A 23187-nucleotide genomic window follows, 5' to 3' on the forward strand; every position below is an offset into this window, starting at 1 on the left:
CTCTGGAGAAAGCAATACTAGCACCATATTTGTGACTACTGTGGAACGTTATGTGAATCAGTTCTACTGAGTAACTCCCAGTGACAGCATAAGCAGATTGCTGCTGCCGTTGGTTTCCACCGGTCACGTTAAGGGGGGATCCAGGTTTGCTGGGGGGTGGCTGATTGGCCTTTTAAGGACACAGAAGACCAGGCCCCCATGCTCCAAGGAACATCGCACGCCTGTCCTCTGCACGGGCAGGCTTCGTGTTGGTCCCTACTCGCTGTTCCTAGTCCCACGACTTTTCAGAGCAACACCCCTGAAACTGCAGGAGATGTTTTTAGATCGGTTTTTGTTTGGCTCTACTTATGTAATGTAATTTCATCCCCAGAACGAGAGCACGGAAGAGTTGTTACACACAGCCTGCCTTTGAACAGAATCTTTAATTCAGTCTTTCTAGAGGGGACATTTCTTTAGGTTGAAGTCAAAACTTGACATTTAATTCTTGCAAAGTCAAGGGTTGTTTTCTGTGCTTTGCAAAATATTTCTGGGGAGTTAAACCCAAAGTATTTTAAAATAAATTGAGCAGGATCTTTGGGTGGGCAGTGTGACCCTGCTGCTCAGGCTTGTGGTTTAATGCTGTAACTCACTAATTTATTGCCCAGAAGGAAATAAAGATAACAGTATTTGCCTTTAATAGTGAGAAAAGAACATAATTTTGTGTGTTTGTTTAATGTATTGAGGAAGAGGAGGAAAAGCTTAAAATCAACCCTCAAAATGCACCTTTTCATGTTAAATGTTCAAAGCTGTTCTGGTGGCTTTAAATAGCCATCCTGTATTCAGTCTGGTTAGTGACATCTCCTTTCTCCCTCTCACTTCCCTTTATCTGTTGCATTATTTTTCCATTTTGTTTATTGTTTGGGGCTTCTGATGACTAACATTGTACTTGAAATACAATACGAACTAAACAAAGCATTCTAGCAGACTGTTGCCAGGGGAGTTTATCAAAAGGCTTTTGTGTGTGAGTGGTTTTATATGGATGTGGTATAAAGCAGACATACATGTTTAATGTGCTCACACCCTCTTTTTGTCCCAAAACTGGTTTCTTGGTTAGTTAAAACTTGATCATATTCTGATAGATACAATTGCTGAACTAACTCAAACCGGTAAACTAATTAACTCAGAAATCGGTTTTTACAGTGGTCAGGAGTCATTGCTTAGGAAGAAAAGAATCAAAAGGCAGGAGGAGTGGTGCCCGCTCTCACTGTAAAGCACTCGCTGGTTTATAGACATCCAGAGCTCCAGGCTGTGCATGGACCCAGTATGTTTGATTGCCCTGATACACCCAGGACCTTGTTTACATACATATTTTTTGCAAAGCTTGTTACCTTCTTCAGCGGGAAAGGGGGTGACACAAAATGAAAGAGGTAAGCCCCTGTGAACAAGGCAGTGCTACCAGGTACACCTTAAAACCAGAGTGTAATGGCAATAGACTTCAACTGGGGGTGGGAGTTTAATGTAAAGCAGTCCACGCTGCAGATCTAAGCCTGAGCTAAGAGGATGCTCTTTCCCATTTAGCTGGTGCTGGGGAAGGACATACCTGCTGTGCTTGGCGCTGCTCCTGCGGTGGGGCTGGGGGCTGCGCAGCCGGTGGCCCTTGGCGCTGCTCCCTGCGGGGACATGGCTGCGGGCTCTGGCCGCTGCAGGGGATTGAGCGGTGGGAGCAGAACACTCGCCAGCGGACCAGGAGCGAAGTGTCACTGGTCTTCCTCTCTGGGGATCACGAGTGGGCAGTGTATGCTGGAAAAGGAAGTCAAATCTAGGCGGGCAGTGTCATCTCAAACACCAGTTGAAGTGCTAAAATGTGTGGTTGGTCTGTGGTTTCTCTCTGAAAAGTTGTGCAGGTCTAACCAGACAGTTCAAGCTTCACAGCCGTCAGGGTGAAATTATTTAAAAAATGGTGATGTGCTGAAGGGTAACAGAACCCAAGGGTGAGCAACTTTGGGGATGACTTTTCCATACTTTATATTTTGAATTGACGCCATTGTAGGATTGTCTAATGGCATGGCTGTACCTTTTGGTTTGAAATGTCATTCTTGGTTAAAACTTGTTTAGAACTGTTAAACTAGAACTAAGTACATCAGTCACATTTCTGCCTCCAGCAGAAGATTGAAGTGTCCAGCTCTCCATGAGTATGTGAAGGACCAAAAGAAGGAGAAATTCAGTGTTTTCAAGCGTAAGCTGCCGTTCTGTGATGGATTAGACATTGCAGCACAGATAAGTTTTTGAGTGCTTCAGAGAGAAGTAAGCAGTCGTCCAGGGCAGAGGATTAAGAGCTTAAAGAGCGGGGAGGGTGTCTCAGCTCTGTGTATAGTTTCACCCCATTGGAATGACTGTAGGCTGCAGGGCAAACCGAAGGGTTGCTTTGTTATGCAAACATGGATATTTTTCCAAAATGCCAGCCAAATTTAGTATTTAAGGATCTAAAGATACAGCCCCTATTTCCAAAGGGTTAGAAAGCGAGCATGATTGCCAGAAGACCCCTGCTGTATAATCATAAAAGTATATGGCTTAAGGTGGTGTAAGAACAAACTGATAATGTATTTTACCTTTAGCCATAAAAGTTTTTTACTTCCCCCAAAATCCAAAATTCACCTCTGCTGGCTTGGCCATTGTTTTATTAAGAAAATAATTTGAACTTTTTGTCTGAGCTCTGTGCCTATGAAAGGAAACCTTTTTTATGGTCCTGCTGATGGACTTCTGTGTCAGAACCAAAAAATACAGATTCATAGGCAGAGATGGGAGAAAACTGGTGGTGTATCGGAGAGTATCTGGTGACTGAAAGGGCTGGTGGTGCTGGTGATTTGGTTCTTCACGTGTCTGGTGGCAGAAGTGCGCGCTGGGGTCGCAGCTCTGAGGCCTGTGCTGACAGGAATGTGGCTGATGGGTTCAGACTTTTTTTTCTAAACGAAGGCTCTTACATCACCAAACTATTGCCATATATAAGCAGCATTTCTGACCCTAATCTTCTTATAGGTCTGTGTCCTGTTATCAGAACCTTCTAATGAAGTAGCCAGCGCTTCCCACCCTACTAAATGTGGGAACACATGCCTCGTGTTACATCTTTGGCCAAGCTCTGTGAATTGATAAAAGCAGGATGAACAAGATAAATATTTCTACAGAATAATCCTGCTAGAAGTCATGCTAATTACAAAAGCATTGCAGGACTTCTGGATTTTGGTTTTCACCCCATCAAAGCTGCTGGCAAATACTTTTGGCCTGGTTTTGTTTTGCTGACGGGATGCTGTCTGTGCATCATGGGTGGGTGAATAGCCTTCTGAGGCCTTACAAGGGTCTGTCTGAGACTTAGTGGCGAGGCCTTTGGCGGCGTTCGGATGGCACCGCTGCGGCGCAGGCGTCTGGCTGCCCGGGGTGGCGCAGGGTCCAGGGGGGAGAGCTGAGGAATGGGCTGACGCACGTTTGAATGAGCCCAGTCACGGCCGCGCGAGTTCGGCAATGACGATTGCTTCATTCGTGAGATTCTGATATGTGTCAATACAAAGATACATTTTTAGAACATTTGGGGTTTTAGTTTCTTTTTTTTAAGGACTGGGGAAAACCACAGGAAAGGTTATTGCTAGAGAAGCCTTGAAAGTAAAGGGCATAATATATGCAGTGACAAAAATCTCGCGCAGGTAGTGGTCTGGAGCTGTCTCTGAGTACCTGTGCAAATAACATTTCTTCCACAATAACCCCATGGCATGGAGGGTTCGGCTGGGCTGCTCAGTTACAACGTAAGGTAAGGCTTCTTAAACAAAAAAAGTCACAAATGTTTGCAAATTGTGTGCTCCTTCCTTTCTTGGGTCTGACCGGCTGTTGTGCATCCACCTGGAAAACCACCTTTCACATATAGTGTCCTACAAAAAATGGGAGTCTCAGGCTGCACAACCAAAAGTTACATACGGTTCTGTCCTGATGTGGCTCTGAAATGACAGTGGTAGAGCAGGGCCTGAGACTTTTCCTACAAACTTTCATGTATCTTTTTCTTTCAAGAACAACTTTTAAGGACCAAAATTCCCTGTCAAATCCAGACAAATTAAATATAGTTATCTGGTATTTGGGGACTAGGGTATTCTTTTATAATTCATTTTTAGCCCTGGGAAAATATTTCACAAACAGCATCTTCAAAGAACTGTTGTATATGTAAGTGTGTGTATAAACCAGTGATGAAGGATTGTCACAGATACATCCTGTCAAGATAAAGTAAACTTATTTTGGTGTGATTTTACAGTGAAGTGTTGTATACATCCAAGTTGTCAGGCTTCAGAGCTGGGGCTTGTCCTGGCCGGCCTGTGTGCTGGGTAAGTGCGGCCGCATCGTCCCTTCCGGGTGTGGGATTTCCTACGGCTGCCCCCCTGCTCCCCTCTGGGACCAGACTTTCTGCAAACTGCTGGATGCTTTATCTCTATGGGCCCCTGGAAAAGGGTATCTTTAGGCCAGGCTTTGGAGGACATCAGCCCAGGTGCAGTTGCTTTGGGTAACAGATTTTTTGGTATAAAATTCTTACCAGGGAAGAGCAGTACTGTTTCTCCTAGGAGGAAATACCATGTAAATGTGCCCTTTAGTTAAAAAATAAGCGGGGCAGTGTGAAAGCATGGTGTGTGTGCACGCATGTCCTGCAAGGAGGGCGTGTGGCGTGCGAGAAGGGCTGTCGGGGCCCTGTGGCCACGTTTCCAGCCGTGGCTGAGCTTTGCTGGTTGGTGTGCAGGCTGTGCAAGGGCAGGGGTCCTCAGCCCCTGCGCCTGCTCGGCTGTCTTCTTGCCCGGCCTTTGTGCCCTGGCTGGGGGCAAACAGGGATGTTCCCACTCAAGGAGCTCTTTGGGTGTTGCTGGAGTTGGTCAGGAATCCACTGTCTGCCTGGATGTTGTCATGGGCCCCCGTACGGGCCTTCTTGCACCACAGAAGATGGTCGAGGCAAATCAAGATAGGCTTTACAGTACACAGAAAAATTCTGCTCAAAAGATTAATACTGGAGAAGGCTGTAAGAAAGTAAAAATACAACAATACCCACCTGTCTTGTGTGCTGAGCCCATGGAGCACCTCGGGGAATGTGCAGTAGCACGAGCTGCCTGCCTCAGCCTTGCGGTGACGTCGTGGGCACGCGGTGGGAAAGTGTTGCAGCCTTGTAAATAAATGACCTTGTTATTGCAAGATTTTGTGTAGCAATCTCCCTTGGTGGAAAAGACAAGCTGTGTGTACCTGCCCGTTCCTGTGGGTGTTGCAGAGGTGTTGAAAGGGGAATAGCTGCAAAGCAGAGACCGGAGTGTGTGTGTGTGTATGAATTTAACACAGTAATTATTGAGCACAGTTTAACAAGCCAGAAGCCCTCCTGTGATTTACTACTACTTGTGTCATAAAAGGGAGACCAGAAGCACTTGGTCTTGGCTTTCTCTAACCATGTAAGACCTAATAAGAGAGTCATTGGTTATTAATGTCTGTGTGTACGTAACTGATCCTAAATACTGCCATTTCACAGAACCAACCCAGTATGCATTTAATTTGGTGCTTATGAGAATTTAAACTATGCAACACAGTCCCCAGAATGGTTCTCTTAGTACGGTTTTGTATGTGCATGGACCTCTAAGAGTACAAAAGGGCCAATTTGTTCCCAGACTAGTCTTTGAGGTTGTGTGTGAACGTAGATTTCTACAGAGCTGGTTGGAAAAGAGGGTTTATTCTGCATATTTTAGCCATTTAAAATATTTTTAAAGTAGGGTAAATATCCAAAATACCCTGTTTTCCTTTTCAGAAAGATCTCCCTTGAACAGTGTAAGTAGTTGTGTAATAACTTGCATTAATCCAAATATTATAATGCTCACACTTCAACTTTTTCCTGATGCATAAAACAGAATCTAAACTAACTGTTAAAAAAAGGAAGAAGCCCACCCTTGTTTCAGTAGAAAACTGGATCAAAGGTGTTCTCATGCAGTATTTTATTATTTGAGTGTTGCATTTCCAGGATTTTTTTGTCAAACCGTTTTTTTTCCTATATTAAAAGGGAAGTCCTTATATGAAGAAGGCACTTGATGATGGACTGTTGCCATCTTCTGTTTGTTCACTCGCACTACACTGCAGAAGGTGCGTGTAGAAATGGATTGCTCAGAACACCTGTCAGCTCCTTACAATCTGCATTTTTTAAATTGACTGTTTCCTTTGTACCAGCGGCTTTTGCTTAAACAAATCTGATTTAATCCCCGGTGAAGTACAGGACAAAGTGATTCACATAAACGTTGTTCCCTTTCCAAGATTAAATCTAAACACATCCCTGTAGCCTTGCGTGGCCGAATGTCCTCTGGTCTGGCAGGTTGCGGGGCGAGGGGTGGAGGTGCTGGCCTGTGCCTGTCCCTGAAATGCTGTGAATTCGGGGGGATCTCGGGCAGCCGAATTCACGCCCCTGGGTGGGACGGTTCCCCACCTTCCTGCCCCTCTGCCTGTGCTCGCCCTGTCCCTGCCTTCCCACTGCAGGCCCTGACTGAGCAGCTCTAGGCTCCCGGGGCAGGTCCCCTCACCGTCCAGGGGCAGGTGGCCTCCGAGGAGGAACTTGTCCTTGCCTCTGCCTTACCCCAAGAGGTGCCCACGCCACAACCCAGGGCGGAGGAGCTGCTGCAGCAGCCTTGGACCCTGCATGGCTCTCGCCACCCTCTTGGCATGGGTGCCCCTGCCCCGCTCCGCTGGTGCAAAACCAGCTTGGAATGTTTCTGCAACACGTTTTGGTTTCTTCTGCCCTTGTTATAAATAAATCTGGAGTGCTGGTGGCTGCTCGCGTGGAGCGAAGCCTGCCAGAATCTCAGTAATGACTTGAGGTGTCCCAGTCAATACCAGCCCTGGTGGGGACTCTCCAGGACTTGCTTTTTTCTTTTAAATAAGATAGTAGTCAACAGTTTCTCATGCAGCAGCTGCTCTGTTGGCCTTTTGTCATGCCTTTCTTCTTGCCTTGATTTTGGGTGCTCGCCTTTAATATTTCCTCTGCTCTGGTTGCGTGTACCGCAGTGTAAAATAATACCCTGAAGGTGTTGCCTAAACTGCTCTTCAGAAATGAATTTCACCTGCTTATCGCACACTATTATAGTTTCCAATTGAAAGCAGCCGAAGTTATAAATAATTTTGAACAAAAAATCCCTAGTGCTTTAAGTCTTATTCCTGTTGTATTAAGCAGGCATAGAAAGTGCTGGGAGACTGAATTTCCAGCGTGGTGCTGATTGCTCAGTCTTGTCACATGTGAGTCTGTCAATGGACATTTTTTGTTGTGTCCTCACTTGGAATGAGATTAATGGGAATTAAAAGCTGTTTTAACAGTCTTTATTTCTTTTTCTTTTTTTTTTCCTCTTTTTTGGGAAGAGACTTAAACTAGGGTTGTTTGAGTTTTTAATGTTTGATATTTTGCAAGGGGTGAGAAGCACTTTGGTAGATTTGACCTGTGGGCGAGACGATGCTGTCAGCACACAGACACCGGAGAGGAAAAGCCGAGACGCTGTTGGCCAAACGAAGCGCCGTTCCCGTGGCTGGAGCCCCATGGCCGCCCTACCCGTGGTCACACCGAGGGGTCTCTGCAGGACTGTGTGCTCCTTCCCCTGCTGCGAGCTGCTCTGCAGCTGCCTGCCGGGCCCCGGGGGTGCTGACTCCTCTCATCAGCTCCCGCTCTGAGGCCAGAGCTTGTCCATCCCAGCTGGAGCCTCCTGGAGCTCCAGGTTGCTTTCTGAGCTTCTCCTGGCCTTTAAAAAAACAACAACCAAGCAACCAGAACAACCCCCAAACCCCTCTGAAGTGAACTGATCTCTGTGTGGTTTTAAGCTTTTGAATTTGGAGATGGATGTTAGTAAGCTGAAATGGAAAAGCTGTACATGTCTCTGCATTTCTGAATGAACTTCCATGGTCAGATACTCAAAGATCAGTTTTATTTACATGATATACAAACATTCTCACAGATTAGCAAAAGTCTCTGTGCGGGTGACTTCAGACATCAGTGTATTCGTGGTATATGCGCACTTCTGATCGTCTGACGCTCTGAAGCGATCTAATACTCTCACTCCTGGTTCTCATGTTTGATTTTCTGAACAGCCTTCGCGAGAATGATCTACACATGAAAAAGTAAATTATTGGATCCAGACAGACATTACATGCGGACAGAAACAGTGTCATTTCCTTACAATAATATAAGATTTTATGTGCGGAGTCGTCTAAAATTTTATCTAGGTGGCTAAAAGTGAAGGGTATTCTGCACAAATGGTATGGCAGAAAGCAGGTGAAAAATACAGCCACAACCACCCTTATACTTTGATTATGCTTCCGCTTCCTGCTTGATGAGCTAATAAATTGTTTGCTCGATTTATAAATGTACCTGGATATCGCAATATAGCATCCTATCAGTACTATCAGCACCACTACGAACATGCAGGTGTTGATGTAAACGACGGCTGTGTGCCACTTGACCCCCAAGGGAGACTTGAGCTTGAGGCAGTCGTCGATGTTCTTCTTTGTCGGGTAGCCGTTGGTAAGGATCAGGTTCGGCAGAGCCAGGAAGGCCATTACAACCCAAACGCAGGCAGATAAGATCTTGGTGAAGGTGATGCTGTACATCCTGGAGTCTCCAAAAGGCTTCACCACTTTCAGGTAGCGGTCGATGCTGATGAGTCCGAGGAACACAATCGTGGTGTACATGTTTGTGTAAAACAGAACCGTGGTGTAGCGGCACAGGAAAGAGTTGAAGTGCCACGGTCCCAGCTGCGAGTCCTGGATTATCTTGAATGGGAACGTCAGTGTCATGAGCAGGTCTGCCACCACGATGTTTTTGAGGTAAAATATAAAACTCGTTTTATTTCTGATGTGGAAAAAAATCCACACTGCTAGGCCATTCAGCAAGATGCTCGCCAGGAAGATGATGAGGTAAAGCACAGGCAGGACGATGGTGGTGAATTCGTTGTGCGTGGAGTTCCCGAGTAAGCCTGCCGTGGAGTTGGGTGAGGTACTGTTGTCTTGGCTCAGCCGATCATCTGTGGGATTGAGGGACAGCAACAAGTTTAAGGTATGTTTGTAGAGTTTTGCAAGTGGAGCCATTTTAGAACTGTCCTCCAGAAAATGTCCCATCTCTGGGCAATTCTGGAGGCTGCTTGGATTAACCAGTCTGGAAAACTTGAGTTTAAAGCAGTGCTGCTAAGTATTGCACGTGTCACAATAATTGTGCTGGTGGCTTGCTGGCCTCCGAGCACAATGTCTGTGCATCCTGCTGAAATACAAAGGTGCTTCTGCAAATAGTTTCACAGGAAAAAAAATGTGGGATGGGAGCGCGTGTACGTTCCCGAGGCTGCCATCTCCCTGCCTGCCCGTGCTGCTGCCTGCGCTGCGGGGACTGGAGGGCCCGGCGTGGGGGGTGGGAGCTGCATGGCGAGGACAGAGGCACAGCCCGGCTGTGGCTGAGCACCCCGGGAGTTTGGGCTGTTGGACGGAGCCGTCAGAGATGCAGCGTGTGAGGGGCAGGGGCAGAGCCAGCCGGGGTGTGCTGCACAGCTGCTGGGGGGCTCTGGTTGGCACCGGCTGCCCGAGCAATGGTGGGGTGCGGAGAGCAGCAGGGCCTGGCCAGCCTTGCGGCAGCGTGGGACTCTGCAAGTGAATGTCTTTGCAGTGTTTGAAGAAGATAAACAGCCTGGAAATTCTCTGTGGAGAGAACCAGGGCATCTGGTTTGTGAAATGTGAGGAGGGATTGAGTTCCCTTAGTCTGCCTGCTGTGGAGTGGAGCTGGGCGCTCCCCGCGTTGCGGGCCGAGGTCTGCGGGGCCCGTCGCTGGGATCGCGGAGGGCTGCGGGCAAATGCAGCTGCATGCCAGCAGGTTGGGAACGAGCTGTTGGTCAGAGTTACAGGCTGTCAGCTCTTGCTGTCCTGACAGAACTCAGCTTGTGAGCTGAGATGATTATCAAGAGATAGGGCTCTGGAGAGACTTTCTGGGCCTATTACAACACTGCTTTGAAACTTAGCTTACTTAAATGTATTTAAAAATCCCAGTCTCTGGGGATTTTAAGATTTCATGTGTAAATGTTTGTGAAAAAACTTCGGTCTTAGAAATTCTCTCATAAAACTATAGCACATTGTATTTCATGTTGTTTATACTCCTGAACTGGGCTGGTGTGGTGAACCGGGAGTGACACCCACAGGGGCAGCACTGGGCAGCACTTAGCCCTTCCTGAAATGACTTATTTCTTTAATGTGTTGGTAGGAGCTGATAGTAATACGATAAACACTTCTCAGTCACTTAAATTTCCAACAGTAGTTTACCTGGCAGTTTTCCATAAGACAAATTGTACCCCATCATTTGTGTTGCTGTAGGTTTTCAGCTGAAATGCTTTTCAGGAGTCCCACTGGCAGCCGTAGATCCAGGACGTGGTGTGGGCTGTGCCAGCATTACGTTCTGGGGAAAATAAATGGGAATTAAACCCAAAGCAAAACAGAAGACCCCACCTTCCCCTCCCCAGCATGGAGAGGAGCTCTGTGAAGTGAGCGTCCTCTGGAATTCCCAGGGAAAGGGCTGAGGCGTGCTGGTCTCTGGATGCTGTCCTGTGTCGAGGTCTGTGTTGCCCCGTCTTCACCTACAGCAGGCACCCGCTGCTTCGCTTCAGGCAATCCTGCCACGGTAGTTTTCATAAGCCTACCAGTTCCACTGTTAAAACTATTTCCCTTTCTCCACCTCACTAACAAGCTGTGCTGGAGCCTTATTGTTATAATATTTAGCAACATTATTCTAATTTCCAGCCTGAATGTCTCTGTGGCCACTTTCTGTCTTGTGTGTTCTTGTACCAGTGCCTTTCCTTTAAAGAACCTGTCTCCATCTCGGATATGTAGCTCTCTGCCTGCATTTCTTACTCTGCTGAGACTTCACTTACTGCGCTGTTATGAACTGCGTTGAATTGTCACTAGATGGCAGTAAAACAAATCATTACATTTTAAACCCTCAGTAAAAAGTTTAATTGGATATTTTAAGCTTTTTTTTAGTTTGGCTTCTTGTCTGGTATTGTTTGCTCTGATAACTATGGGGTCCATAATGAGCTTGTCAGGGGTATTTTAGATATTTTGTTTTCTCTTGTTCTGAGAAGCAGCACCCTATCCCTTGTTTGCTGTTGTTCATAACTTGCAGCTATCCTTTTTTGCCCAGAAGGCATCGAGATCAAAAGAATATGTGATTTTATAAAAAGATGCATATCTATCTTCTTACACAAATAAGATGCTTATTTCCCTGCTTTTCAGAGTCCCTTTTAAGTCTGTGTAGTTCCTGGTCCCGGTCCCCTAAAGCTCCCTGCTCTCCCAGATCCTCAGAGCAGCAGTGGCCACCTTGCCGGGGATTCGAGGCGGTGCAACTGCTGCCCCCCGTGTGCCGTGACCCTGGGGGGCGCTGCGGGGCTCCATGGAGCGGGGCTCGGAGCTGTGCTGGAGGGACTTGGCGGGTGCTGCCGGTCACTCGGCAGGGGGGTTGCGCCTTCCTTTCTGCACCTCTGCATCCATCCTCGCAGGTGGCTGTTGTCACCGTGAGACCATACAGATGGAACACACCAGGTAGTGTCTGTGGGTGCCTCTTCATGTGCAGACAGCCCCTGCGCTCTCCGTGGGTTCTGGCTCTTGTTTGACATCAGAAGCCGGTGGCCGGTTTCTGATGCGGTGCGAGGGCTCCCTGGCTGCAGGGGATCTCGACCTCGCTGTCCTCCAGCTCGCAGGGGTTGCGTTCGCGTCGGCATCCTGTGCTGTACTCTCAGCAGCGACGGGCCACCACAACATCCTTAAGGCTCTCCAGCTCCTATTCAGCATGGATCAAAATTCATCTTCCTTCCTCCTTGTGGGTGGTGTCTTGTTTCCTGGGTGCTGTTACTCGTATCCACTGGGCTGTCTGAGTCCTGGGATTTCGCCTGTTGTTTTACAGCTGAAAACTACTGCAGAGGGTGGACTGCAGCCCCTTGGGCTGGAAATGGCTAAATCACTGTCACAGGAGGCTCTGCCCGGTCGGGCATGTTTCTTGCCTCCCCAGGGAACATGTTGTGGTCCCTAGTCTCTGATGGGTGCGTCGGTGCCTCTTGGGGTTCCATAGTACCAGCCCTGCTCCCGCGCTTGCCCTGCAATGCCTCCGCTCCCTGAGGGTCGCTGAGGCAGCCCGGCTGCTCACCGCTGGCTTCCAATGGCCCTTCCAGAGGCAGCGCAGGACGGCGCTGCAGGGGGGCAGGAGCAGCGGGATCCCCCATCTCTTCTTTTCATGAATCCCACACGGGCGTGCCGATGCCTGCCCAGAGTTCTGGCCGTGGGGCTCCCTGCCGCATCCACCCGCCTGGCCATGGAGGTGTGACCATGCACTCGTGGCCCGGGGAAACCCAGGTCACCCGGAAGCCGTACTGGGAGTGCTCGTTGTTTGGTCAGGCCTCTGAATGGATGGCTCTCCGTCATCTTACTCCTGATGGTTTTAATGTTAGAACGTGTTCCAAACCAATCCCAGCGAAGCGTGGGTTGGAAGAAGAAAGTGACAAACTATTCCCAGCTGCAAACCGGGGCAGGCAAACGACATGAGCAGTGCTCTGTGTCCTGCCTTGCTGGCACAGCTGGGCGCAGTGAGAGGCTTTGGTGTGCGCTGGGGTGCAGGTTAGAGACAGCACCTGCTGAGGGCTGCCCTAATTATGCGCTGAAGACTGTCCCTTATGCTGTTGTAGTTTAAGATTTAAAGTCCTAAAGAGGTTTGTGCAGAGCAGCAGAGAAGTGCAGGCAGGGTGGCCGCTGCTGCGCAGAGCTGGTTGTGTGACAGAACTTTGGGGTACAGAGGTGGTCCTGCTTAGGCTCACCAGGCCAAAGGCGTATCCAGAGCTTCCCACCTAAGTGTGGCAGGCTAAGGGCTGCTGCGATAGGCAGAGCACTTGGAGCAGTGTGGCATCATGATCTACATGCTGGGGGGTGAGCAAGACTCGTCTGAGTCAAATCTGGCGCATCCCTGTGCTACAGAAGCCTCATTGTTTCCAATAAAGACTCTATGAGATGGAAGAAGGTTATCACATTTGGAGAAGCCACCCTTTTCCATGTGTTCTCTTGGAATGGGAGATGAGTCTGCCTTCTCTTTAAAGATATTTTAAGATATTTTATAATTGTTCACTGACTACGCGCTCTGACAGTGGCTTTTTTACTTGTTTGAATGTGGTATTTCTGTGCTGGGCAAGGCTGTTTTCCACTCCTTGTCTAGTTCTCTGGCCACTTTTCTTCTGACCAACTTCATCCTAACCAGCTGCCTCATTCTTCCATATAAATATATTCTGCTTGGATGGTTTTGAAGATGCGCTTGGAGCTACTCCTTTATTCAAGCAGCTTTTAAAACCAGAATGCTTTTTACTTCTTGTAGTTTATGCACTTGGTCGGCTGGGTTTTTTCTATCATTCCCCTAAAGGCTGTCAGCTGCATTAAATACAAGTTAAGTACATACTGCTTCACATGTGAGGTAATCTGCTGCTGCTGATGTTGACAGACTGGTTTATATGCATGACTGATAGAACCTCGGATGAGAAATTAAATAATAGGCTGCATGGTAGACTTGTGTCATACGGGTAGGGAATGACTGTATAGTTTTTCTAATGACTAAGGCTTTAAGTTGCCTCACTCTTTAAAGAAATTCTGTATCCTTAAATCTAATTGCTCTTTTTTCATCTTACAACTTTTTAAAAATTAGAAAATTCTCTGTGAACTAGACTAGGTATTCTAGGTCATAGGGCTGCCGAGTTTTAAGTGTGGTTTTTGTTTTTTTTTTAATTTGAGCACATAGCTTTTGGACGTGGGGCTTCTTGCCAGTTGATCTGCATTGGCATAAAGTTTGATAAATGACAGAGTTAATGTAAACAGTAGAAGTGTGAGCCAGTTTATTAAATTTGCCATTGACTGGCTGGAATTATGTTGTTTTCTGTTGCCCATCAGAACCAAATCACGGAGTTAGTTGTAAAGATTTAGGGGAGAAGAGCATTGGTGTAGACTGCAGGGTAAGTGTACGTGTGCATAAAGCTTCTGTGAGAAATGGATGCAGTGGGGCCTGCGTTCCTGCTCTCCTCTTCGTTTCAGTCCACTCCTGCCCTGCCTCACCTCGGCAAGTCTTCATGTTCTGTTTTTCCCTGCTTACACCCACTGATCTTCCTTAGTGCTTTTCCTTGTTCACTAACTGAGAGCCCGATCCCAGTAACTAGGGCACTACCACCTTTTCCTTCCTCGGAGGCCTCTGCTAAAAACTGTCCATCTCCCTTTTGGTAAAAGCGTATGTTAATGTCCTGTTAATGCACAGTGGAATAACTTGATATTCCGGTTGGAGTTTGTACCTACAGTGAGTGAGTATGCACCTCTTACTCCCTTGTGCTTTGCACACTTCCTTATTTTCTACATTTTTCTAGCTGTCCCATCCCAGTCCTCTGAAGCGTGCTGTGTGCCAGCTGTGCCCAGAGGTGCCGTGCGGTGAGCGGTGATGGCGTCACGCCAGGCTTTGTGTCAGCCCCGACGCCTGTGCGCTGCGGGACTGCAGCCGGTTGGTGACCGGCTCCCGCGTACGGCGCCTTTCCTCTGCCGAGGGGCTGGCAGGGCTGATGGGGTTCCACCGGCACTCGGGGGGAGCCCGGCTCGCTCTTCTCAGGGACCCCCCTGACCAGCACCGGCTGAGACTCCAGAAATCACATCAGCTCAAGAAAACACTTTTTTTACTGTGCGGGTGGTCAAACTGTCCCTGCCCGGTGCGGGGGGTTCCTGGGTGCCCCTGCCTTGGCCATGCTCTGCTGCTGTGGTGGAGCCCCCACTCCTGCAAGCCTGCTGAGGTGGAACTGGGTGGGGGTGCCCAGCACCCCGCATGTCTGACTGGCACGTGTTGGCTGCTCGAACGGGGAACTGCTTCAACAGGGGGTGAAAAGAGCCCCTAGCCGGGCTCTGTGCCCTGGGCTCCCGGGGAGTGTGTGGCGGAGGGGCAGGCAGGGATGTGCTGGTTCCCTGTAACGCTCCCGTGCCTAACCCACTGAACCGTGGGGAGGCTGCGAAATAAGAACTGGGTATAACTGTCTTCAGCTGTGGCTTAGGACGCTTGTCTGTTTAGTCAGAGCCAAAAACAGGAACTGCTGCCTCTGCTCAGAAAACTTGTCTGCTTCGGTATCTAGTACAAAATCCCCTGCTTGGTTTTCAGGTTCCTCCTTAAACTTCCCTCTCGATTCCAGCCTAGCTTTCCTCTCGTGTCTCTGAACAGCACGGCGTCCTGGCCTCGGGCAGGCTGTGCTGCAGCCTGCTTCCATCTGCCTTCAGCTGCTGGAGAAGCTCCCTGTGCCCCCAGATCCCATCGTGTCCCTGCCCTTGTCCGCAGCAGAGGGTGCGGTGCTTGGGGACTGTACGTCCCCGGAAGGCCTCCGTGGGCACCCAGCTGCCGTCGGTGTTGGTACGTGTGCGGGGGCATGCTGCGCACAGGGGCTTCCTTCCCCGGGAGGTGTCTCCAAGAAAAGCGTTCTGTTGGCCGTTCCTAGAACCTGCAGAGCTTCCCGCACGCCGCCGTTTGTGGACGTTGGGGGTTTGGTCTTTCCTGGGCCCTTCTACGTGACAGCCACAAGTACCGCGCACGGTTCCAGTGCCTGTGCCCGGCGTCTGAGGAACCAGCTGAACATGCTCCTTCACACTTTCCCGTCAGGCCCTGCCCCTGCTTCCCTGTAGGCATGGCCTGAAGTCTCACCTTCGCTTTGCCTTGTTGCACGGTTGTTTTACAGTTGCAGGAGAGCCTGGGCTGGGTGTAGCAGAATGCTGCAGTAAGCATGCAGTAACGCTGTTTAATATAGAAAATTCTCAATTTTGGGGGAATATGCCCTTAGGATAACATGATTTCTTCACTTTTAAAAAAAATACTATTTGGACATTTCTAATTTTCTCAAAGTCACTTTTGGAACATTTTGTCCAAATGTAATAATTATTTTTTTTCTCGTTTCAAATGAACGATTATGAGCCTTTGTTTTCCCCCGTGTGGGATAGCTCTGACATGAGACCTTCTTGGGCTGCTGCCCAAACTATCCAGTTTTTACTTTTTTCTGTCTTTTGAACTGTTCCTCGTTACAAGTTCATGGATTAATTTCTGTGCAGAGGTTACAAAATCTAGTAAATATTGTTAATCATTCCTGTAAGACTGTTTATTTTTTAAGCTTATTTACAGAACCTAAAGATGCACGAATTCTCTTTCCTCTTGAATCTGCATCGTAGTTCCTAAGTGATGTTGAAGAAATGCTTTCCAGTCCTTTCTTGTGTTAACGACAAGCACGTGCATTTTTCATGACCAAAAAGCAGAAACCCCTGTCACACGCTCACTGTGGGCGCCGGTGGTGTGTGCTCTGCTCTCTGCTCTCTGCCCTTCCAAAAGCAGTGCGGTGTGGAGGTACCGCTCCTTCAGGCTGCAGCTGCTTCTACGCGAAGGGTTAGGAGAGAGCTGCCAACACAAATGGTGTCATGCTGGGCAGCAGGTAAATGGCTGTTGGTGGTGGAAGAGGAGCCATGTGTTGCAATGGCTTGCCTTTTTTTTTAAACAAAAAAAAGTAAGAGAGCACAATGCAATAGTTGGCAGAGTTGGGATAATGAATGTTTTCTCAGTATGGCAGCCTCTAATTAGACATGAGGAAAAGATTAACTCCAGAATGTTTCCTTTACTTCTTTCTAGAAGATGCTGCTGATGGTTGTTTCTGGTTGCACAAAACCTACAGGAGCTGGACTGTGACCCTACAGAGCTGCCTCCTCTGAAGCCCCGTTATGATGGTGCCCTGCGGGGTGCAGCCTCCCTGCACAGTGCTCTCGGCGGAGTTGGGTGTGGGGGCAGTGCCGAGGTTCTGAGCAGCGGGGTCCTGGCCTCCCCCCAGCACCGCCGCCTGGTTAGTGCCCCCCGCAGCCTGTTCAGCTCCTCCCTGATACTGCCTTTGGCAGGTTGTTCCTCAGCTCCGGCTCCCGGCTCGGAGCAGCAGCAGCTGCGGACCGTGGCCGGTCAAGCAGGGGGTGTCTCCAAGGATGGAGACCCCACAACCTCTCTGGGAGACCCATTCCAGGGCTTGAACAGCCTCACAGTAATCAAAAAAACCAAATCCAAAACGCCGCCAGCACCAAACAACCCCTGTGTTCAGAGGGACCCTCCTGTGTGGCCGTGTATGCCCTCTGCTTCCTGTCCTGGCACCGGCCGCCTGACAGGGACCTCACTCCGTCCCCTTCGCACCCTCCCTGCAGGTGTTTGTACACATCAATAGATCCCCCTCAGCTGCCTCTTTCAGGCTGAATGGTCCCAGCTCTCTCAGCCCTCCTGTACATCAGTTGCTCCAGTACATGAGTTGTCTTTGGGGCCCTGTGCTGGGCTCCAGTATGTCCCTGTCTCTCCTGTACTGGGGAGCCTGGTTGCCATGGCCTCGCAGTGCTGAGCGGGAAGGAGGGATCCCTCCCGTGACCTGCCTGCCCTTGTGTCTCTCACACTGTGTTTTCCCTGCGCAGCCCGGGAGGCTGTTGGCTGCCTTTGCTGCAGGGACACACTGCTGACTTGCCTTCAGCTTGTCCACGGGGCCCTTCACTGTGGGGCTGCTTGGCGCCCCAGCATGTCCCGGCGCGAGGGCTCTTCCTCCCCTGGGCAGGACTTTGCGCTTCTGCTCGCTGAACGTCGTGAGGTTCCTGTCGGGCCCTTTCCCCAGCCGGTTGCGGTCCCTCTGGACGGCAGCATGATCCCCCGGGGTGTCAGCCTCTCCTCCCAGTTTGGTGTCCTTGGAAAAGTTTGTCCTGTTTCCACCCCACTGGATTACTGGTCTTCTGCAGTTTTAATCTCTCACCAGGTCACTTTTCTAGTGGGGGGAGGCCAGAAGCAGGTTCACATTGACGTGTATTCCTCCGGAATAACTTCAGCTTTTCCCTCTTTTAGTCCCTTCACAAGCTTCTCTCCCAGCCTCTCCGTTCCTGTTCTGCTTGTGTTTTCGTGGGCGCTGTTCTTGGCACAACGGGCAGCATGGAAATCTTTGTCAAATAATCACCTTCAATTCCATAGGCTGTTCCTTACTTTCCCAGTGTGCTTCGCTATCCCGAAGTCATAATCTTTTAAATTTAGGATTTTATGAACACCGTAGTTTGGGCAAAAAGCAAAAACTGGTTATGAAGTTTGAGCATGTGGTGCTTGGGTGGTCTTGAGCTGCTTCCAGAGGAGCTGGCAGGCGGCTGCTGGGCTCAGTGCTGCCGGCGGAGCTCGCGCGGGTGCCCGCCTGGATTTGCCAGAGCTTTTTGCTGAAAATACTAGCTTTTAGGTTTGATTATTGGTATTATGCAATGAAAAGCATTAAGTTAAAAAGCTCGTAATGAAACTTTAAAAACAGTCAAGGTGTTGTCTGGGTCACAAAGGAGAAGACGAAGGTGTGTGATTGATCACACTGCACCTTCACCCACTGTGGCTCTGGCTATTGTGCATCTGTCATGTCTCTCAAATACTACAGGGGATACTGTGGAAAAATATCTTGTGGGGAAAAATAATTATTATTGGTATGTGCATGTAGATAGTGCCATTTAAACTTTTAAGTAATTCCAGTCTCACTTTTAGATGTTCTACTTTGCATTGAAACAGTTTCTATTGATTTTTTTAGATGCAATTCGACTTCACATTGCAAAAGGACAAAAAAATCCTCATCTGCTGTTGTCAGCTGGGGTTTTTGTGCTTCAGTATATACTGCTGCAGACAGTTGACCATGTTAGGTACTTGCAGCAACACCACCATTTCAAAGAGGAAGGAAAAGGACACGGGGATTTTGGGGTGCGACTGGGAGAAGTTCAGATGAGTTCCTGCTCTGGCTGCTGTTCTCGGAAATGGCCGGACTGCGAATCCTGGGCAGGGCTTCAGGGTGCTGGCTGCGGAGAGCTGCTGCACCTCTGCCCCAGCTGCTCTGGGCTGACCCTTGTGTAGTGGCAGTGAATGTGATAAAAGCCTAACTTATGCTGCTTGTTGTCAGTTGTCACTTTGATATGTCACTGATATTTTCCCAAGAAAAAACAAGAAGTAGTGTTTATTGGAGTATCCATGTGAAGTCCAGCATTAGTCCCATGTGGAAACTTACTTTCGATAATTGAGGGTGTGATTATTTTTTTTTTAATTTTTTTAAGTCGGTATGGTAATTTTTTATGTTGGGAAGGGTTAAGACCACTGAAACGTAGGAATGAATATCGCCGCCTTCCTCTGGTGCTTTCTTGGCAGCACCGGGGTTAGTGCCGCTCGCAGGCTGGTTTCCTACGGAGCCCTGGTAGCTGGCAGCAGTAGGGTGGCTCTGTAGCTCTTGGTTTGTGTCAGGCACGTTTTTGCTCAGTTCCAAACCTTTAATAAATACTCCACGGTTCAAGCTTAATGCTACAGTCTTCCTGTGGGTGTCTTGGCTGGCTTTTCCTAGTGCTGAGCTGCTGGAAGAGGAGGTCCTGCTGAACTTCGCTGTGCGGAGGCGAGCAAGGGACTTGTCATCAAAAGAGAAGGAGCTTCCCCCTTCACTTGTTCCTGGATAAATCTCATCCAGGGCGACGTGCAGTGCCTGGAGTAGGCGCTTCCTGGTTGAGAAGCAGCATCTGGCCTCTGCAGGGCTGCCTGGGTGTCGGATGAACCCTGGGCTGTGACTCTCTGCCTCTCTCCCGCTGCCGGTGGCCTGTCTGCCCGGCGTCTGCTCCTGACGCTCCAGCACCCGGCACAGTGCGTGCTGGCGCACGATGGGCTGCGGGGTGCAGGTGCTGGGTGAGCTGGTCTCCCTGCTCCCTCCCTGCCCCAAGGGGGCCCCGGCAGTGAGGGAGGGAGCCAAGGGTGAGACATCAGGGCTGAGCTGGGAAAGGCAGCCCTCTGCAGGGAGGGAGGGAGGGAGGAGGAACCGGCGGCTGGTAAGGCTTAAAATTTGCTGCTTTTTTCTCACACGCCCCCAGTGCAAATTTCTGAGGTCCCTGCTTGCCCTTTGGCCTCGCTCCCCTGCTCTCCTCTCCCTCCTGCAAGAGCTGAGCCACGTCCTGCTGTGCGGGGCGTCGTCCCTAGGTGCCACCAGCACCCTGTCCCCAGAGCAGGGCGGGAGGAGAGCTCTGGCAGGTGCCCCCCCAAGAGTGAGGGACTCGTGGCCGGAGAAATGCTGGCGGCTTCCCTGGGGTTCAGGGCCTGCACTGCTGGGAGTGGATCAGTGACATCAGCTGAATGCCTGCATGAGGTTCCTGGTTTCCCTTTTTAAAAGAAGATTGCAGAATCTTCTTTAAAAAGATGGAAAAAAGCGTGGAACGCTACTAGAGTTTCCAGCCCAAGCACACATAACGAGGAGGCAGATGCCTACAGTCCCTGTAATGCGCAAATGGCAAGTCATTTTTTAACATACAAAAACTTTAATTGCACTGCTACTTTCAGTTTTTCGTAACTAAGAATAACCCTTTCCGTCTAAAATACTCCTTACGTGACAGAGGTTTTTGAAAGAGCCTTATATATTTCCCAAACTTTGAGACTAATCAGACGTATAGTTTGTAAGTTGCTTGTTCAGAGCTATGTGGTTTTTCCAGTGAACCTGACAAGTTTTAACATGATCTGAGCGAAGTATGAAGGAAGAGAACCTTTATTCTGTATAATATAATTAAGAGAATTCAAGTTTGCTTTCCTTTGCTGATAGAGGTGAAAAGGAATACAGTACAAACCTTTTATACCGATTTCAGATGTTGTAGATACTGAATCTTACTTGATATGAATTCAGCTCTGTCAGGAAGTTACTGAAACCATGAACCCTCCTGCACTTCGACTCATCTCTCAGAAGGAATGATTAGTAGAAAACCATTTTTTTTGCCGTTGAGGAAAAAGATAACGCGTAACGTTTAATGAACGAATATAAGGTTAGTAAAGTTGTGCTATTTTGAGAACTTTTCACACTTTCAATTGATCTGATACTCGGTTGTTGGTTCCAAGTCTGGTTTTCAACAACTGTATCTTAATTCCTGTTTTCTTTTCACTTGAGGGTGATTAAGAGCAAGAGGATTCACAGAACAACTTATCAAACGCCTTTCAGGTGGTCAGAGATCGCTTACCTGTCACCATTGTCGCCTTCCGCTTGTCTCTGAGCTGCATCTTGAACGCCTTAGACTCCTCCAGAGTGATTCTTCAAACTACAGTAGGCACGAGAGTATTTCTTGCGATATGGTGGTTAAATAAACCATCTCTGGAAGTAAGCTTTTCTGCTTCCCATGGCTTTTTTTGCGATACCTGATCAGAGAGTCAGAATTCCCCTGGCCAGGAGCAACTGGAGCAACTGGCTTTCTCATTCCTGGGAATGACTCACATGCCAGGGTAGGTGAGCGGCGCACTCCCGCTCACTTCCTGGCTCTGCAGCACTGGGGCGCCTGGGACGCAGACGGTGATTCACCTGAGAGCTGGGTTAGTGCCTGTCGGAGGCAGCAGCCTTCATGCAGGGAGACGTTGTGAACGGTCCGAGTCGTGTTTTACAGCAGCCGTGCCCGTGCCTTTCCATGAACGCAGCTTTGTCTGCAGGGGAAACGCGAATTTAATGTGATACTGAAAAATCCTGTGCTGGATAGATGCCAATATCTGCTAATTGAGATGATCATCTCAATTATTAATTTGACTATATTTAGACATCTTTAATGTTGTGCTTTGAACAGATCCTCTCTTCTAAATAGCGTGTAGGATGAAAGCAAAATGTGAAGTCTGTAACTAAATATTTCAGCTAGAATGACTAGACTGTCAGATTACTGCATGCCCTTCACTGCCGTGGTGCTCGTTAAGACTCTGACCGTCAGCCCCTGACTCCTGCAGTCCTGCTGCCAGGGGTCCTGGCTGTACACACACTTAGAGTAAGATAATTTAGTGCCTGAAGAGTGCTGAAATAATCATGACAGTAGCTATATGAGGGCAAAATTTGACTTCGTGTCAGTAGAGGATGAAGTGGTTAATTTCCCATTTCTGCAGCCTTCTTAAAAAGAAAGCCGAGATACATCTCCCTCATTAAATCTTCAGGAGAAAAGTAAAAAATAATGCTACGAGAGCAATGGCTGTCAAGTCACTTTTCTTGGACTACTCTGTCTGCTCTGCCTGGACTTCTCCATACATATTTTCTTCTTTTTTCTTCAAAGATCTGAGGGACTGAATCCCCAGCCACCCTCTTCTGAGACTGGACAGCCTTCTGCATGGGTGCCTTGTGAGGAGCCGGAGCTGGAGCAGGACCTACCAGCTGCCTCCCCGTGGTGGTGAACAGCTTCTCCTGGCCCTGTGTCCAGGGCAGCCGTGTGCTAATTTCCATGATTTTGCTAGTGGGCAGACTGTAAAATTCCCACTTGCCTCGGGACCTCTCCCTGTACAGTCCCTGACGGTGGGAGACTTCTGGCATGGCTCATCTTTGAAGATCAGCTTTTGCAAGGCAAAACAGAAAATGCAAAGGAAGTCGGCAGGAAGAAGTGTTACACTTGTGTCGTGTGTTTTCAAAACTGATCTCAGGAGCTGGGTATTCTGATGTGAAGCGATGGTCCCTGTTGCACGTTGCATCACCCGAGGGTGGAGAAGACTTGTTCTGCAGTTAGGGAGAGGGGACGTGTCGGAGTCTCTGCCTCTCTCAGACCTTGCACGTGGCTATGTAGGACAGCGTCTGCCAGCCACTAGCTCACCTCCTTTCAGCTGTCCCTTGTGCTCCAGCGCTTGGCAGCTGCTTGTGTTTTGTTCCCCTCTCAACTGCTCGTCCTGTTTCTGACTTGTGGTGCCTTCTGTTTTTCCTTCCAATCTTTGGGTCACCTCCTCCGTGGCTTTCGGTCATTCTCCACCCTAACACTACGTGCGGTGATCCGGTTCTCTGTTCCGAGTGGAGCCTGTGTAAGACAGGAGCACCTGCCTGACTGAGGGTCAGCGGGCTGTGCCTCCGAGGTGAGAGAAGTCCTTTGCTCCGTTCAGTGGAGGCCTGGTTCTCCCTGCAGGGAGCGTACAAGGCTGTTTGTTTTGCCCTTTGTGCTGTGGCTTTGCTACAGCCGGGAGGCTCCAGAGCTGTGAGCATCTGCCTTTGTGCATTGCACTCTGGACGGGCCTCGTTTGATGAGCTCCTCAGTTGACTTTTGGCATGGTCTGGTTCTGGCATCAGATGTCCTCAGAGGAGCAGAGACTTCACAGCTCAGGCACTCAACAAAGCGTTTGCGCCGCGT

At 49.0% G+C, this 23187-nt stretch overlaps 2 protein-coding genes across 2 annotated transcripts in view; one reads left to right on the top strand and one right to left on the bottom strand.

The window, feature by feature from the left end:
• MED12L (mediator complex subunit 12L) overlaps positions 1-23187 on the top strand; it is a 138728-nt gene that overhangs the window by 58989 nt on the left and 56552 nt on the right. The gene's annotated exons all lie outside the window — the stretch shown is intronic.
• On the bottom strand, positions 7993-10339 carry GPR87 (G protein-coupled receptor 87). The gene is made up of 2 exons (XM_074878330.1): positions 10306-10339; positions 7993-9029 (listed from the first exon to the last, which is right to left on the bottom strand). Exons 1-2 carry the CDS (start codon positions 10337-10339, stop codon positions 7993-7995), a joined length of 1071 nt encoding a protein of 356 aa, XP_074734431.1.

The sequence above is a fragment of the Strix uralensis genome, chromosome 9 (assembly GCF_047716275.1).
Source record: "Strix uralensis isolate ZFMK-TIS-50842 chromosome 9, bStrUra1, whole genome shotgun sequence".
Lineage (NCBI taxonomy): Eukaryota > Metazoa > Chordata > Aves > Strigiformes > Strigidae > Strix > Strix uralensis.